Source organism: Euprymna scolopes, chromosome 31, assembly GCF_053919585.1.
Source record: "Euprymna scolopes isolate OS-2025 chromosome 31, ASM5391958v1, whole genome shotgun sequence".
Taxonomy (NCBI): Eukaryota; Metazoa; Mollusca; class Cephalopoda; order Sepiida; family Sepiolidae; genus Euprymna; species Euprymna scolopes.
The window spans coordinates 66,329,391-66,349,467 of record NC_136512.1 but is presented as its reverse complement, the minus strand read 5'-3'; the positions used below and the strand labels follow the sequence as shown (position 1 = coordinate 66,349,467).

At 29.1% G+C, this 20,077-nt stretch overlaps 1 protein-coding gene across 4 annotated transcripts in view; it reads right to left on the bottom strand.

The window, feature by feature from the left end:
* Positions 1–19,190, bottom strand: part of LOC145255778 (clathrin heavy chain 1) — a 148,082-nt gene extending 128,892 nt beyond the window's left edge. For 2 of the 4 annotated variants that reach the window (XM_080114442.1, XM_080114446.1), the window contains exon 1: positions 18,761–19,190. In XM_080114442.1, the coding sequence (XP_079970568.1) occupies positions 18,761–18,802 (42 nt within the window). In that variant the 5' untranslated portion in view covers positions 18,803–19,190. The remainder of the gene's footprint in view (positions 1–18,760) is intronic. The other 2 variants (XM_080114441.1, XM_080114443.1) reach the window with 1 other exon arrangement.
* Between the last annotated feature and the right edge of the window lie 887 nt (positions 19,191–20,077).

The window sequence follows — 20,077 nt, the reverse complement described above, 5'->3', positions numbered from 1 at the left end:
AAAAAAATTTTTTTTGTACTAGACTAAACGCAATTTTTTTTTTTTATTACTTTGTAATTGTAAAATCTTTTTAAATGTGCAACTTTTATCCACTTTTTACTAATCTAATTTTGAAATCAATTGCAGTCTTTTACTATTGTTAAGCAAAATGCGTGAAAGTGAAACCTGGCCATTGAGGGTTAAGAGAAATGATATGAGAATGATACAATGGATGTGCAACACAATTCTTGAAGACAAACTAAGATCTGATGATTTCAAAGATTAAATCTGGACACTAGGAAATTGTGTGAAGAATAGGAAACTTCAATATGGTCACATTAGAAAGAAAGTTGTTGGGTTAGTAAATGTAAAACAATTAAGGTAGCAGAGAGTTGACAGGGAAAGGTCAAATGAAACAATAGAAGTGATAAGTGTGGATTTGTGAAAAAGCGGGATAAAACGTGTTCAGAGATAGATTCGTTTAGAAGTCAATTTCTTAAAGTGGTCCAATGCATGTCTATGTAAAACAAACATTAAACCAATTTGTATTAATATTAGGCATTGTAAAGCAATATAAACAATCATATGAAATGGGTGAATATAGTAAAATTCTTTCTAATTTCAACTTGCGTATCTTATTGGGAGGGGGGGGTTATTTCAATAAAATTCAGATGCAAACAAATTTTCACATTTGCCTCCCTATAAATATACTAGCAGGACCATGTTAATAAATTCTATAACTATTGTGTCCGTTGTCTTTCAATAAGAAATCATATACTGAGAATTTTGTTTTTATTTATGAGGTGATCTATCTCCATGTTAATAACGTAGCCGCAGGAATTCTGCTCAGAAGAAAAGTATCATAGGTTTGCAACAGATGCCACATACAAATTCAATACAGCTAGGCTAATAGCCACTATCTTATGTAGCTTTCGAACACCATTTCAGACACATTCGGTCGTGATAATAAAATACATCTTACGAGCAACACCATCGCGAGAGGAAAGAATCTCTTTAAATATTTAGTCCTACCATTGCTACCAGTAGTCACTGGGAGAAATTCTACATGTTCCAGATTCTGTGATTACACCGACCATAACTGGCTCATACATACATAGATTTAAGATAATCTTTCCAATTTCCGATTCATAATTAATAAAGCCTCCCTTTCCAAAGTACATCCATTCTGATTGGATGAGCTCTGACAATTCTCATATTTCGGAATCCAGTTCTTCACTTTATAAACGGTTACCAACATTAAAATATGGTGTTACTAAGAGACATTATTTCACCCGCCGTTAAGTTCATTAAATGCATAAGTCATTTCAGTCATATAAGATCAAAAAATACAAGAGAAAATCATTAAACAAACGTTCAATAACCCGTTTAATTGCTTTTATTTACAAAGTTTAAAACGTTATCCATGATAAGAATCTGTCGTCATCAAAACAAAAAAAAATTACTTGCGATTGAGTTTTTTTTACCATTGAAAACACTCAGTAATACAGACTGATATTCCGTTCCATTTATTTACTCCAGTTTATATGCTGTTTGTAAATTTTAACATTATGCTTTCTTTAGTTAAGAAAAGACGACAAGGTTAACTTTGGTAATGGGGGTTTCCAATTGTTCAGGTACACCCTAGCCTTTTTAGTTTTTTGTACCTTATTTTCTGACGATTATTATGGATTACAGGTATAACTTTCACATTACAAAAAAAAAGACTGGTAGACCTGAACAATGCTGCCCCTACCATTTACCTTTAAAATTTTCCAAGCGATTATCAGCACTTACAGGCTTAAATTTGAAATTATAATATTCTACTACAGTGAACACCCACTTTTGGCCACTACCATTTAGATTTTTCCTTTTCAATTTTTTGCAAATTTCTACAGCGCTTGTCATAGATTACACACTTAGTTTTCACGTTACTAAAATACCTTGGAAAAAAATTATATACACCTTACCAACAGAAAAGGGAAACAATGTTTAGGGGTAGCATTAATTCCTGACATGAGAAAAAAGTGTTTCATTTATTAGAACATTAACATTACAAATTGATCCTCAACTATTACAGTTATCAAAAATACCTCAAATTTTTTTAAATCTGAAAATTAAGCCTGTACAAGATAATCAGTGGAAAAAATTATAACATTAAAAAGAAAAATTTTAAAGCTACAAGAATCATTGTTCAGGCCCATCGCAGTGTTTTATGGTTGTTTCTTTTCCTCGTGACACCATGTTCCCTCCGGAATAAATGCACTGGGTTATAGTTAATTTTTAGTTCATTCTTTTATTTTCATTATAGATTACAGGTAGACAGTAACACCTGCTATCTAATAGGCCACTACCCTACTTTTATTTAATACGTTGGATGAAAGCCCAGAATAATCACAGCGCATAATCAAATCCCCATGTTAAGAATGGGTTTATAAATACTAACATTATTTTGGCATAGTACATTAATTTTGGCCACGGATGCCAATGCCTGCTATTTTACTGGGCCAGCAGTGGCTCCCACTAACAACCATAGTTTTTTTTTTTTTTACAGATGAGGGTATACTTCCACCGGGCAATGCCGGTACACAGGGCCTGCTAGTATGAAATAAAGCCCTGCTAATAAAAAGAAATCGTAGAAAGCACATTAAGCAAGTCTAAAAGAATGGTTCTGGATATATTCGATGAAGGAGAAATCATTCTAAATTGAGGCATTTTTGTTTTGTTTTTATGAAGTGGGCGTTAAGTTAAGAAATGAAGGCCTGAAAAAACAATTGAAAGGCAAAGGTTGCGTATTGGCTTACTAGGGACAAATCACTGCAGAAACAATAGTGAAAACACCTGTTTTGCAGCAATTTCTATAAAAAAAAAATTTTTTTTTTAATTTAATTTTTCAGCTTTTAGTTATACTAATTTATTTATTCTATTTGATGTCTTGAATCAGGTAATGTTAAAAAAAAAAACAGGAGAAAAAAGTGTAGAACGTATGTCCAAAATGAAGTTTAGTATTTTAAGGTTTTGTTATTAATTTAGAAGGAAAAAGTATTTAGTTTTATTCTGTTTGTTTCTAGCTCCAGATTGGTTCCTAAATCAATATTTGTATGTTTCTATTTTCGCGGAAGAGAGCAAGCCAGTAATCAACCGTAACAAAGAAAATAAGATTACCGCTAGAAGAAATAAAAAAGGAAAGCAACCCACTTGCTCTATTTACTAATGTCAACAAAATGTACTTACAGATAGAAATTGTACAAAATGAAAACGTAACCATTATGTAAGTTTTTAATAAAGAGTTGTTGTTTGTCTTAGATTAGGCACAGCCAAAACAGGAGGGAGTAAGTATTTTTTGATGGAGCCTCTCTTTAAAAATTTACCAGAAATCGAGTAATTATCCAATCACTAAGAAATTTTCACTGATTAAGTGAAGAATGAACTTTATAATGGTATTTTTTTTTTTCATAATCGATATTTATGTATATTGTTTTTGCCTACAAAACCTCTACTTTATTTGTGGTTACAAATATGCTTAAAATAATCAGCCAAAACTGAAAATATTGTAGGGAGGGTGAGGATTGTACCTATTTACAATGCCTCCCCACGGGACAGAATTAGACACCAGGGTCATTTTTTAACGTGGAGAAAAGGTACAAAAATAAAAAATTGTCTCAGCCGTGAAGGACTGTTCCTCCACTGAAAGAGGACAAGAAATGAAGTGCAGCATCTGAAAAACAGATACTACTTTGATCTTAGCCAAAAGGTCAAGGAAGGGTGAGGATTGTAGATTAAAAAAAAAAAAAAAAAAAAAAAAACACTTGTGCACGTATCAGATTTTAAGGTTGAAAATCCAAATTTTGAATATGTTTCACTTTTCATCTTTTGTGTTTTGAAGTGTGAAATTCATTGAATATGTTAATTATCTTTCAAATTAACAAAAAAAGAAAAAAAAATTATATTTTCATTATTTTGTGAAAAAATACTTTTAAATCTTTGAAAAATAAATTAATTTTCTTTTAGGGAGCCCAATATTGCTAATATACCATTAAGTAGGAAATGCTTTGACGAATTGATAGCAAGAAAAAAAGAAAACTTGATAAATAATTGTGCATTTTGTTAAAACTGCGATAATTTCTTTCTGCAATTTGTTACGTGATATTTCCTCAGCTATGGTAGATTAGAAACGCCTACAAACAGTTGTTCGTATTTACAAAGTTGTTATCTTCCTTTTTTCCAAAATTACAAATTCTAATGAAATTCTTGTTCACAAATTGTACAATAAAAAATTAGGGAAAAACTAATTTTATAATTTATGGAAAAACAGTTTTATATGGTTTATGGAAAAAGTATATGGTTCACAGGTTACAAAAGGGAAAAGGATTGTAATTATAAAATTAAAAATACATTCAATTTATGAATTTAAATTTATGGTTGATGTAAAACAAAAATATCAGAAAAAGCAGTTTTAGTTTATTTTTATTTACAGGCATTTACTAGGAAAAATTTAAAGCTTGATAGAAATTAGTGTAAAGGAAAAAATATAAAGCGAAAATAATATTGAAGGTATTTCACCATAAATGGCGTTTGGAATTATAATTCAATTACTGTAAAAAAGCATTTGCCTGTTTGGTTACATTCAAAAAAAGTGAAGGTTATGACATCCATTGTCAATGAAGACCACAAACATCACTGGTTTTGGGGCTAAGATGAGAGTGTACTATCTGTTCTCATGTTACACTTAACCTATCCTTTCCTCATTCAATGAAGGAGAAATCTAGACTGGGGCAATTAATTTTGTTCTTATCCAGAATGCCCCATTTTGGGGAGCCTGATTTTCCCCACATTAAAAACCAATTTTGTATGTAATTCTGCCCTCCAAGGGAGGTAAGTAAATAGGAACATTCATAGCAATAGTTGTACTATTCTATGAATAATCCGTCTTTAAAAACGAGCTTCGATCTTACCCAAGACTAAACTCACCTAGGAATCATATATTACTAGTTACCACTTGTCAAGATAAGGTTACTCGAGAGTAAAGAACTCCTGAATGTATTTGAGGATTGGAAGGATAGCTGAAGTGGCAATTAAAAAAAAAGCACTCAATAACGAGGTTTGTCAACTATCTGATGATGCTATGACTTGGCGTTTGACTTAGTTTAAAGTGTGAGGGATTTGCAGCTACCACATTCTTGTCCTGAAACTTTGTCCTAATAGCAACACAGGATCAAGACAACCAAGCTGATACTAGATGCAGGAGTTGTCTCCAACACACACAACGCCTAGCAATCCAAAAATAGTCAATCATCGTTGCTTAATTTCAGGGGGTATGTCGGCAAAAAAATATGTACATATGTATCGCTTATGAAAAGAAAATTAAACCCCTATAAAGTGGATTCTTCACTTAATCGTCAAAACAAACGTTAAAAACATGGGAAATTTACAGGACTAAATGAGCTTCATTAAGTCTTCTAAATGCTACCATAGTTTCTTCCAAGCTATCATTAAATTTTGAATCTTAAATTTCACCATGCGAAATCTATAGAGGGATAGAAAAATGGAATTATTTGAAATTCAGGTACTTGTGTTATATTCTTGCATATTCTTATTTAGACAAAGAAAAAAAAAAAAGATTCAAAAACCTTTAAAAAAATATTTAAATGTTATCCATTGAAACAAAAATGGCTGTGAAATTGTGTTTTATTGAAAAATTTAAAATTCTATTAAAAATAGAAAAAGTTTTATATTATTCTGCTTTCCATATGATAAAATTTATATTTTTATCTTTCTGGAAAAAAAAAAAAAAGTTGCTCAAGAATGATGAATTGTTTATTTTGTGAAAGTTACTGTTAACCATTCAAAAATGCTTTATTCTGATATACCTCTATTCTGATGAATGTATGCGAACAACCAATGAAATTAGCCAAAAGGTGTGCAGGGAGCAGTCCTTATTTTAAGCTTTGCAGACGAGAGAAGTACAGTTGAATGTATAGGAATAAGAACTAAACACGAGAGAAGTACAGTTGAATGTATAAGAATAAGAACTAAACACACGATGCTTGTGTTAACGTCACTCAATCTGGAAAAATTCCTGGTTACATTGAGAAGTAAATAATTAGGGAATGAAAAATCATGCTATCACCATTTAATGACTTATTTTGGAATGCTCTCGAATGGAATTTTCTCCTCAGAAATAATATAAGATTATATAACAGTTGAAAGCGAATAATAATATATGCAAAACCTACAACATATTGGATAGTAGTATGACCATATTAAATTTATGTGTGGTGTCTGCATTTGCAAAGCTATAACATTTTTTTTTTTTTTTCCGGAAGGGAATAATTATTCCTATTTTTTATATAGAGAGATAATTTTTTCTTCCGTCATGAATCTTATGAAGTCAAAGTTGTTCTTCCGTGTCGTTTTTTTCAACAAGTAATGAAAATTTTCTAATGTTTAGACTGGTTTGTTCTAATAATTGATTTTCATTTAACATAAGATGGCATTACATGTGTAAGGATTTTTCACTTGTTCAAAGCTTTTTGTGAAATTTACTTCTGCACCAATCACATAAAAATAAATTTTCTAATTTCCAACTTTGAATGGTCATAATTTTGACAGCCAATTGAGCTACCTAGATAATTTTGGTGCCATTGTTTGTTTTGCTACGATCCATGTGGCTACATTAACATGTTTTTTGGGGGTTTTTTTCAGGTAGAATGAATTTGGAATACCTATTTATATCTTCTAGATTTAGAATTAAAATTGTTTTTATCAAATTTTTCACAAGATTAAAATTTAAATGATTTATAGATCTTAAAAAGAAAGAAAATATTGTTCTAAGTTTCCAAAATATTCATTCTTTTTACATTTATCATAAAATATTGATTCCTTTTTTTTTTTACAATAGTAGCTCCTTTAAGAAATAAATTTTATCTTGGTTTAGCAGATTTGGTCAATAATCTTAATTCTAACCAGAAATTAGTTTTGAATTTTCATTTTAAATCATATCTGAATCTTCCGTCACATTAAATGGTAGGGTAGCCGATTTTTTACCATTATTGATATTTTAAAGTTTTTAAATAGCCATATATTCGGATAGGTTAAAGTTCATTTATCTTTTTAAACTAAAGATACATGCTATTTCTCTATGGAGCCACTATTCCAGAAAAGAAACAAATATTGCCTGCGTTAAATACATTACATCAAATAGTTTCCAGAGTCTCTGTGCAAAGACTAAAAATGGCATAAAAAAGAAAACTTTTGTCAATTTTTTTTATTGCAGCAACTTTTGTATATCACATACTGCAGTATATTGGCTGGTTTACTGATTTTGAAACTTTTTTTTTTTCTTCTGAATATGGACATTTATTTTTATTTATTTATTTTTTTTTAGATGTTTGATTTATTCTTTTAATTTTACACATTTTATTGTGGTGATAACAGAAGAATAAGATAGATCACCACATCCATTCAAGTGTTATATAATCTTTTGCATTTAAAAGTCATACAACAGAAGTCTACACTGCATTTCCCCATCAATCATACACGGTCAAAGTTTAGAGTGAAAGCCAGCCATCTTGAGATCAGTGTAGGGGTATTCAATCACACTTGTTTTAATCATCTTTTGCCCTTTGAATCCTATTTTCATGATAATGTTTGCGTGCAGTACATGTCCATACAAATGTAAGCAATTTTTCATTTTATCTTTATCAGTTGATATATGTCAATCAAACATAGCTGTTTCACCCTATTATGCCTTGTCAATGTGGCTAAACATGGCCAGTGTTTCAAGTTGAGATCCTAAGCTGCCTCAATAATTTATTAAAAAAAACAAAAAAAACAAAACAATACTTTTCTAGATATAATTCATGCGCAAAGTTTTCAGGTTGAGTAATAGGCATATCTTTCATAATGTAACGAATCAAAATGCCAAAATCTGAAATTAAATGTCTTTTTTGTCTCATAACTTTGATCACCTAGGTTAAAAAAAAAAAAACCCTACTGATTTGCAGCAAAATGGAGCACAAGGTGAGGAAAGCCAACTCCAAGTGGAGAAGGAGGCACTGGTTTGGTGCAAAAGTAGCTGAGGATGGATCTGTTAGTCTTTGGTATGAGCATCTCAGGCGATCAGCAATAAAATGTCTCCATTGGAGGAAGAAATAAGGCACGAGAGGATGCATCTTCTAAGACCTAGCTAGACAAAAACTTCATTGCGACAAAGGGTTGAATAGTTCAAGTTAGCTCTTAGATTGTTGAAATGATGCCAAGGCAAATCTTGGTTCAAATAACTGGTGAATATCCAATTACCCTGTTTCCAAACTTTATGGACATCCCAAATGTCATTTGTACCAATAAAGAAATTTCCAAAATTAAACTTAGCTTATATCCAAACCAATTTATATCAATATTTATGAAATTTAGCATAAAAATATTTACAAATGTTTTAAGTTTTAAAAATAATCTCAAACCTTTGATTTTTATTGTAACAAGCAACTAAAAACCGTCCTCCAGGTAGTGTGTGTGTATATATATATATATATATATATATATATATAAAGAGAGGCAATGCCTGGGAAGGTGGTCTCGTAACAGAACAGATATTACACTATACCCAAACAAGAAATGACCGAGATGATGGTATGGCAAAAAATGAACACTATACCCTATACTATTTCAGACTATTATATAATAGTAATCTGAAATAGTATAGTTTCTTCAGAAAGATAAATTTTCACGAATATTGTCTGTTCATAATTTTGTTTTTAATCTTCTATAGGAATATTGATTTTTATAGATAAAAAAATATGTTCAAATATATTTCCTAAAATGTTGATGTAGCTTACGAATGAAAATTATTTAAGCCATTGCAAAATTAAATATTAAAATTTGTTGGAAAGACTGCATTCGTATAAAATGTAATTCAATTGTCAATTTTAAAAGTTCAAATAAAAACGATATATTTTAAATTCCACAACATTCTGGAGGAAATAAAAACAAATTATCTTAAAAATGCTAAAGAGAATTTTTTTTCCTTTAACCCCCACTCCTGCATTTTTAATATTTTCTAAATATGAAAATGTACAAAATATGAAAAGGATAAGATTTGATTTTTTAATACTTCTGAACCATCCCCTCCAAAACTTCAAAGTTAGACACAATGCCAGTTTCTAGGGTAGGATACAACTTACCAAAAGTGGTACTGAATTGAGACAAAAGTTTTAAAAAATTTTCCCATTTAAAAGGATTTCTTCTATCCAAGGACAAAACTCAGTACACTTTAATCCAAGACCAAATGATAGATTTTAATATCAAAAAGGTGCTAATGCACTTACTGATCCGCGCTATTTTTAAAATCGTATTTCCAAGTTTTTTTTTTTTATTCAATTGTAAGGTTAATGTACAGAATATGTACACTCTCCCCATGTTAAGAATGGCTTTTTAAATAACGTAATTATTTCAGCACGAATCAATAAGTGCATGAGTACCAAAAAGAATTTCTGGCTAGGATTAAAGTTTATATCGATCACACTAGCGCTTCCAAGCAGTATTATTTAGAAGTAAAAAAAGAATTCTAAGAAATGAATGGCAAAAAAAAAACAAAAAAACATTGCAGATTTAAGCCAATACACATTTTCGAGGTACGGACAAAAATGAGTACATAGTTTTGAAAGCCAATTTATCATAATTTTTTTGTAGGATTCCGACTACTTTTTGATTGCATTTGAAAGATTAAGGACTAAACTTAATTTGCAAAAGGGAAAAAATATTTGTACACGTGAAAAAAAACAAAAAAAAGTTATGAAAATGTTTTCACGGCTAGCTCCCCAATTCAGCTAAATTTTGAAGTTAAATAAATTCATTGTAAAAAATTTAAAAAGATAAATATTAGTTTTCTGGGTCTATTTCAAAGATAATTAGTAAAGTCCTTAGATATTAAATTAAATAATTAAAAAAAAAAAAAAAAAAAAAAAAAAAAACACCTTGTTTGTACAAAACAAATTAATTAGCCCAAAACCGAGTGATTCTGACGTTCGCAAAAGGCAACAAACTAAAATTTTGTAAACACGAAAATTACAAAGGCCCAAAATTTCAGGCAATGAAAATGACGTCATGTAATTAAAAGGGAGGAAGTTCTCCCCCTCCCAGTCGCGCATCCGTACATTCCCTTTTTGAACGTTTGTATTAATTTTTGCATTTTTCAATTTAATTATTTTTCTATGTTCCTATTTATAAATTTTTTTTTTCTTGATTATTGTTCAATATTATATAAAAAATGTTATGCCGAAAGTTTCACATTCTTGCGAGCAAGGAAATGATTAAAATCTTGCATATAAAAATTATGCGAAACCTGTAATTAAAAAAAAAAAAAAAAATATTTTTTGCAATTATTTTTTTTGTGTGAAAATATTAAATAAGCAATGCTTAATTCAATGGTAATATCGGTAGTTCGACAAATTCATTTTTCTTCGAGTTATATCGAATTCATTAATACGGATTTAGGGGCTTTTTTTCGTAATGTTCCTATAAAAATTTTATTTTGTTACAAATTACGATGCTTTATTTATAAAAAAAAAAGCAAAAATAAATTCTTGCTGAAAACTAACTTCAGTAAAGGTATGTTTTGTTTAAACAAAATAATACATTTCCACTCGGATTTAAATAAAAATAATTACTTCATTATATTCCGCGATCATCATTTGATAAATACTGAAAATTTCATTAAAATTGGTTAGTTTCCTGATTTTTGGTGATTTTTTAAGTAAAGGGAAGGGTCAAAATGTTTATACATTTTTAGCATCGGCATTTATTTTGCCCATACCTAACATTTTCCATCTCCCCCTTTATGTGATATACACTAATTTTAAAAAAATTACTATTAATTGAATATTTAATTTTTTTAATGCGATAAGGTGTATAAAAAAAAAAAGAAAAAAAAAGCGAAATTTAAGTCCTATTTAAAATAATTAACTCAAAATTAAATATAGCAGAACGCATTTCGATTTTGTTTTGTAAAAAAAGTTGGCCATTTTAATGTTTTGTTAATTCGTGGGAGCGGGGGGGATATTTCGGGACTTCTTTGAATTTCAGATTTAAACTAACGAATAGAACGTCCTTTCTGACTAATGTCATAAGCAAATGCTCATGTATTAACAGATTTAATGTTTTAGAAGCTAATGATATTACAAATAGAAATTAAAACATTACCTTAAACATTTATCATAGTTGGTACTACAACTTATTGCCGAAAATGGAGCCGCTATTTTTTCGGACACCTGTCATCAAACTAAGAGGGAGAAATCACTATTTTAAATTATGACCGAAGAAGCATAAATAACAAACTAGATATTAATTACTTCAGGAAAGAACTATTTACAACCTGCGTAGTATAAACACCCCCCCAACCTCCCCATGTTAAGAACGGCTTTCTAGTTGGGGTAATAATTCCAAAAGCCGTTCTTAACATGGGGAAGTTGGGGTTTATACTAAGCTTGGGCACGTAGTAATTAGTCCTTTCCGGAAGTAATCATTATCTAGTTTGTTTTCTTATTTCAGGCTACATTGCTAAATGCTACGCCAGCCACGGTCAGTTTAAAATACCGATTTCTTCCACTGATTCTGACGACAGGTGCAGAAAAAAAAAAAAAAAAATGGCACCTCCATTTTCGGCGAGAAACTGTAGTAGAACCTTAAATCGCCAAACGATAGTTTAATTAAAAAAAAAAATGAAAATAACAAAACACCTAGGCAGGGCAGCGCGTTTTTATGTCTAATCACGGTGATCATGAGACTCTTCAAATAAAAATCTAAATAGTTTCAGAAACGATCGTACACTAATTGGTTGAATTCTTGGAAAACAAGTAAATATTTTTTTCAATAATTCATTACATCTTGATACACACACACACACGTTCCAGGAAGTTAAGCTTGTGATGCTGGCTAGATTAGCAGTTCCCATCCATATTGAATGCTTAAGAAATGTCAACGAAAAAATTCTTTAAATGGTGCATTTTGCACAAAAAAAAGCATTTTATATTCAAAAGTCTTTAAATAAATGACAATTTACATTTTTTTAAATTCTAATAAATTACATTAAATAATTCAAATGCATCCAAACTGTTTCAGTCAGATCCCTTAAACAAGCAGAATTGAATTGGGTAAACATTTACCATCTGACAGATCAAAAATCGATTTTTTTTTTAACGCTTTGATCTTCAAATTTACGAAAGATTAATTTTATCGAGAGGACAGTTTAATGCTTGGGTGTTTAGAGATGGGTAGTTTGCAGTCCAAATTTAATGTAGAATGATCACTCGCTTTCGGACCAACAAACAAGCATTCCTCTTCATAGATTTGATATACATTTCGACGTTAAGACTAATCTCTTGTTGATCGTTTCAACGACATTAAAAATAAAGGGATCAAAAGAAAAAAAAGTGAACAGAAATGACAATTTGTATTCTGGAAATTATAACCAACATTAAAATAAAAGTCTATAAAAACTATTTGATTGAATTCTTGAATAGGAATCAGAAATTCAGCATCGCCTAGAGGCTACCTAAAAATTACCTTTAGTAAAGGGGGAGATAATTTGAAGTAAGATCTTGTTAAAAATTCACCACGGAAATAAAATTTAAACAAGCTACCCCCCCCCGTACATAATTTAAACTTTGTAAAAAAAAAAAAAAAAAAAAATCCAACAAGTTTAAAGATAAATTAGCTCAGATGTTTAAATCAGTTTTAAAGAAAATCTATATAAAATGGTGACAGATGTTTATAGTAAAAGCAAAAAAAAAAAAAAAAAAAAAAAAAAAAAAAAACGATTTTCCTCTTTAATTAGAGAAAAAAAAAACAAAAAAAAAAACAAAAAAAAAAACGTTGACGTCAGAAGTTCAGATGCGTTCGAAAATCGGAAAAAATAAGTTGACAATATTAGGTTTTATATAAATCGCAAAAAAGAATACTTTGTTACACGGTAAGGTAAAACTATACAAACACCGTGACAGCGAATTAACCCTACCCCTAACCCTAACCCTAACATTTTCTCAAATTACTGAAATTGAAATATGTTGTAGGTGAATAAGGAAGTAAAAAGTCATTCAAATTAAAAAGTCTATTCAATCAATAACACGTTTTCTTTTTCGTAATTTGGGATGGGGATTGATAATTTGCATTGGTTGTATTTTTCGAACATTACCTATTCTTATCAATCGAAATAACCGGTTTGTTGAGACTCCAACCGAAAAGGTCTTAAAAGTTTAAATACTTCGCGTGTGTGTGTGTGTGTGTGTGTGTGTGTACGCACTGACAAACTAAACAAATATTCTAAACAAAAACATTTCACGGTATTATTTTAGGTGATACAAATGAAAAATGAGAACCTAGGAAGACATTTTAACCAATTTTAAAAATGTTACTTTCTAATGTCAATTTTCACAGAATTTAGTTAACGCCTCCTTTGAAAACATTTTAGCAATTAAACCCAAAACACATGTAAAAAAACAAAAAAAAAACAAAAAAAAAAACGGAATATAGTCTCAATCTTAATAAAATTGAAAGACTATCTTTTTTTTGTTTTAGTCTATTTGTTAAAATCAGCAATCGTTTTTGTTCGAGTTAAGTCAACAGTTTGAAGTTTTGAGACAGCCGGTCGTTTGTTGAAAGAGGGGCAGCCATGACACACACCTGACGTGGACAGACTTGTTTTTTCCTTCACTCTATGATAATGAGGTGATACAAGTTTCATGACCCATTTTTAAAGCGATGTGTCTATTACGATACACAGTTGAAAGAGAGCGCGTTATTACGGAAAATATATTTATAAAAACGCATAGGTTAAAGGATCTTCTCTATGCAAAATGGGTTGAAATCTTTAGCTTTAACTATTTTACTAATAAAGAGAATGAGAGATTAGCTTCAAAATAATCCAATTTCTAAAAATGGAAGATTTTAATGTCATCGCACTCACTGGTAATTTGTCAAGATTTTAAAGTAAATCAACGAAACAGATTTATATTCTTATAGAAAAATGTTATGTGATTGCTTAATAATATTCCAAGTATATACCATTGTAACAAAACGGAATCCAGAAATATTTTTAAAATTATGAATCTTTCTTTGGGCATATTTAAAATTTGAATCGTATAATCATTGAGATTTGAACGATTTAAAAAGCGGACATGAAATTAAAAAAGATGTCCAAAGACGAATAATAAAATAGAGAACGTATGCTGAAATTATTTCAGTGAAATAATGTTATTTCACAATCCATTCTTAGCATAAGGATGATATTTTGTAACTATTCTGTACTTTCACCTAACAATTTGTCAAACAAAAGATACTGTAACTATTGAATTTAATCTGTAAATACTATTTAAAAATATAGCCCAATACATTATCTGCATAAGAAAATAATCGAAAATTGACACTTACGGATCGGACTTTTTTTTCTTTTAGATATGATTTTTAAGTTAAATTCAATTTTTACGGGCGCTTTTGTTTATTAAATTGTGAGGTGAAAGCACGGAATAATTAACAAGATCCCTAAGAATGGCGTTCTTAATAACGTCATTTTAACACGGTCCGTAAACAAGTACAGAAATTAGTTAAATATATTAAGTCACACACACACACACACACACACATATATATTAGTGAATGCCACTACTTCAGCTGTTTATCAATTATCAGAAACGACAAGCCTTAAATTTTGAATAATATATTCATTATTTAAACGTAAACGTATATTTTACCAAACTGCAGAGAGTAATAATAATTAAAAAGAATCAAAAGGTATTGAATTTCCATATGATATCCACGGTAATACGTGGGGGATATCAGATGATCAGCAGTCACATTTCTCAGCCAATAACAGCCATTATTATATCAATACAATATCGAATATTTAGGCAACCAATTATTCTTATACAGGTAGAAAGGGGGTGTAAGGAGAGGGAAGATATAAAGAACTTGAACGATCTCCTATTTTTACTAGTAAAGGTTTATTCGGATTTCGCCTTAACAGGGAATACTTATTTGAATACAACTATTGGGAGAAGGGTCGATAGCATTTTAAATAGTATGAAACTCTCGCACTTATCGAGAACAGCAGAACACGCCCCCACACGACGACGAGGTAGCTTTGACCTCTAAATACATCGAATCATTGCAGAGTCAATACATTTTTTAATTAAAAAAAACAAAAAAAAAAAAAAAAAAAACCCCGAAAGCTTCAAAGACTTAAAATAAATGATATCTACATGAATCTTAACAGAATTATAGGGTGTGTTCTGTATTTTCTTGGAGACAATAAGAATGAAGTCAACTCTTATTATAACTACTGAACTAAGTTATACCAAACTTTGATGAAAATAAAATAGATTTTTTTAAAGAGAATTATGATTATAATCGAATTTTTTTAAAGAGCTAATAAATTAACGCCTATATTTTATTTCCAATTGATCTAATATATTTTATGAATATCATAGTTGAATTTTTTTTTAATTTAAGGTTTATATTTTTATTATTCTGGAGTAATTTAATTTCTTTGCAAATGTTGATTTGGTTTAAAAGACAAAACTGAATTACGACCCATTCAATCAGCATTTTTAAAATAAAATATTTAAAAATGACATTTATTGAAATATTTAAACAAGTTTTTTCTAAAACAAAAAGCATTCCACCTTTATAACAACAAAGATAAAAATCTTAGGTACTCATGCAGAGAGTGATCTGTGAACTGCTGAAATAATAACGTTATTTAAAAAGCCATTCTTAACATGGGGAAGGGAGAGTGTTTTGTACCTATTCTGTACTTTAACCTTACAATTGATTAAAAAAAAGCTTTAATTAAACGTGAAAGTAAGATTTAAAAAATAGCGCGGATCACTCTCTGCATTAGCACCAAATTTTAAAATAATGAAATTAGATTTTTAAAGAATTGTAATTTAAATCCAATTGTTCTTATACAAAAAAAAAAAAAAAAAAAATCAAGCTCCACATTTCACTATCAAATGTTATGTCATAACTAATCGAAATTTGTAATTATTTTTTTTTACTAGGTTAGTGGCCCCTGGGCCTTGATAAGTGGTGATTCCTATGTATATATATAAAAAAAAAGCAATAAATACAGACCAAACTGATACTTCAATTCATTGGATATCTTTCGTAACAGGTGTTATTTCATTTAAGTGTTTATATTTTATTAAAAGGTTTATACCTATTAAATAACCATACTGATTTCTTTACAGACAAAATTGGCAATTCAATTGTATTAATAGATAGCGTTACAATGTAAAATCCAATGGGTTTATATTATTAAAGGAATTCATTTTTATGCATTTTTCTTTTTTAGAAAAGCTGGCTTTAAAAAGACAAAACTGATATTTCACATCCATTTGGTGTCTCTAATAGATTCACAGGTGGTAACGACTTTCATCTTTATATTAGACTTCGTTATACGCTTATAATAAGGGGATTATAATAATTTTATTTTTGTACACAATAGAGAATGAAAGCTTTGAAGTGAAATAAGAGATAATGGTTTTATTTTCTTTTTATTAAAAAAAAAAAAAAAAAAAAAAAAAAAAAAGGCAGCAATTTAAAGCGATCACGCCATCCACCAGGAGAGAGAGAGGAGGAAGTAGTAATGGCTCTACACATAAGGGGGGCGTATCTCGTCGTCGGCGTCAAAAGCACCAGTGATTAATACACACACATTATATATATATATATATATATATATATATATATATATATATATATATATATATATATATTAGTGCTGGTGCACTTACTGATCCGTGATATTTTTTAAATCGCATTTCCAAGTTTAATTAAAGTTTTATGTTTCTTTTATTCAATTGTAAAGTTAAAGTATAGAATAGGCACAAAACACCCTCCTCTCCCCATGTTAAGAATGGCTTTTTAAATAATAACGTTATTTACATCCGGATCACTCTCTGCACTAGTACCATATATATCACACACACAATGCATTTCAAAATAAAAATTATGAATTATTTAAAATACCCAAAGCCGCAAAAAACAATGGCCGTTTTAAAAGTTTATATTTTTGTAATAAACAATTAATGAACATCTTGTCAATAAGGTATTTTTTGTTCTTGTGCATCTATGTTACGGTGCTATATTTTAAAAAATAGTATTTTTGTTTATTAAATCGGTAGGTGAAAGTACGGAATAGTTACGGAGCACCCATGTTAAGAATGGCTTTCTAAATAACGTTATTTCAGCGCGGTAACAGACGCAATATAGCAGAAGTACTTTTATTTTTACTTTTCTAATACAAGATAATTAAACAAATATCCCATAATTATAAGTCTATTGAAACATTATTGGAATAAAATTATCTAATCCCGTTACGTTTAATTTAGGTACTTATGCACCTATGTTACCGTGCTGAAATAACATTTTGAAAGCCATTCTTAACATGCTGAGGGAGAGTGTTTTTAATTATTCTGTACTAACATCGTGAAACTTGAATTTAACTTGTAAATACTATGTAATAAATAGCACATTATTATTAGGTTGAGTTTATGAATTTAACCATAAATATGGATTTAAAACCGTACAGACCAACACATTGGTGAATAAACAATTTATTAATTGGAAATCATTTTCAGAATAAACTGAATTTATTCAGAAATTGTAAAAAAAAAAAAAAATAAATAAATAAAACTTTTTTTTTGTTTTTTTTAAATAAGACTCCGGGGTGCTTATGCACTTATGTTACCGTGCTATTCTTTAAATAGTATTTTTCAAGTTAAATTCAAGTTTCATATTTTATTAAATTGTTAGACAGAAGTACAGAATAATTACAACACATCAACTCCTCACCATGTTAAGAATGGCTTTCAAAATAACGTTATTTCAGCACGGTAACAAATGCATAAGTACCGACTCTGGGAGTCGGTCTGGTGAAATATTTAGAATTTTATCTTCATATTCAAGTTTCTTTTTCTAATAGAGTTATATATATATTACATAAGGATGTTAGGAATATATTTTAATATAAATCTAAGAATGAAGTAAATTCAGAAATGGTAAATATACAAGGGTTTATTCGAAATATATAGGAGAATTTGGCCCGTATATTCACAAATATTCTAGATTTTTTTAAAGATTGACAGGAGATTAAATAAAAACAAACGATTTCAAAAAAATAAAATAAAAATGGCAAAAATAAATGTTTATAATATAAATTTATACGATTTTTTAATATATAAATGGAAAGAGTTTTGTCTACGTCATGAGTCATTACCTAAAGGATTGGTAAAACTTAAAAGCCATTTTTATTTAGTTTTAATTCTTTTGACATATCTATAAGGGGCGTATTTCTTCTAATATATAATATAGATAGAGACAGATAGATATATGGTTAATTACATTAAGCCCATTATTTTATTATTAATGTGTTTCTTATAAAATTAAAGCATTAATCAACCACACACTCTTTGTAATAATCAAGTTTATTATTTTACAAATGCTATACTGTAAATATATTCAGTCTGAAAAAATGCATGCATTCTTATAGCTAACATATCTCGATAGAGAATTATTTATATGCAAACAACGATTAAAGAAACCATGGAACAATAAATAAATCCGTTTAAAATAGAACTGCTTTAGCGAAAAACAAAAATAGTATATAAAAAAAAAAAAAAAAGAATTATATCCTAAAACAAAAAAAAGGGGGATGGAAAAAGCTTATTTGATCGTGGCATCGTCACATAAAAAGACGAGCACGGGAAAAAAAAAATGATGAAAAACTGACCTGTAAATGCTCCTGAAAACGTATTGGAAGTATTTGAGTCATCTTCCAATTCGCCAATAATTTAGTATTTTTCCGACACACCAGACCCTGAAAGTTGTGAATAAATATCTCGTAGAGAGAGAACTGTCCACCGGTGCCTCCTCTTTGGACTGTGTTTGCGTATGATCAAAATGGCGTCCACCGGACGAGTGAACGGATCGAGAAAATAGTGCACGCACTCCGTTTTCTTAATATAATAATCGGAGGAAAACCGAAAAACAGCTCACAAAAAAGCAAAAAAATAATCTAAAAGCTTGGTATTTGATGTTTTATGACAATTTACGAATTTTGTTTCCCATGATTACGGAGGAAATAAATTGTTTTATGATGGAACTATTTCTTGCTGTGTAAAGCGCCGTGCTGATCAGCGACGCTTAATTCATGGCTGTATGTGTAGGAGTTTATGAATGGGTCGATAACAGTGTCAGACGTCATCAAGCCACTATTTGATAAAGCAAAATAAATAAATGTAATTCTATTTTGATTAAATTATATTTTTAAACATAGTAAAAATATTTGTTTAATTAAAAAATTAATCTATTCAATTTAGCAGATAAATCTAGGGGTTTTTTTTTTTTACAAATAAAACATTTAATTCTTGTTTTGAATTGTTATTAAATTTAAAATTATTAATTAAAATTTTTAATGTTTGAAATATAAAAATTAATTTAATAATATTTGACTAATATATTAAAAAAAGACTCTACAAACATGGAAATGCTTTTTCTTTCTTTCTTTTTTGACGTATTAAGTAACATACCTCATTATTCTATTTCTTTGTATTTTATTCATGCATATATCCATTTTTAAAAATGTTTTTGATGACATTTCTTCATTTATGAATTTTAATTTATTTGAAAACAAAAACATTTTATTTACAATATATGTCTTTGAAACCGGAAACGAGTTTCAGCTCCCGAGCTCCGTCTGTAACAACCTGATGCTAAATCTAATTATGCCCATTTATTTACAAAAATAAACATCCGTTATTATATTTGATTTATTTTCCAGTGGCATGAACTAAATTCGTTTGAATTCCATTTTTTCTTCTTTGCAATAGAGAAAGAGAAAACAGTTTACATAAAATTACTGTTCCTGATTGCTCAGAAATTGTCGTTTGAAATATTAAATAATTTACAATATTTATATTCAAGTTATATATATATATATATATATATATATATATATATATATATATATATATATATATATATATATATATATATTCATACTAGTCAGTCAGTACTTAAAATAAATTTGGAGTTTCATTTTTTTAAT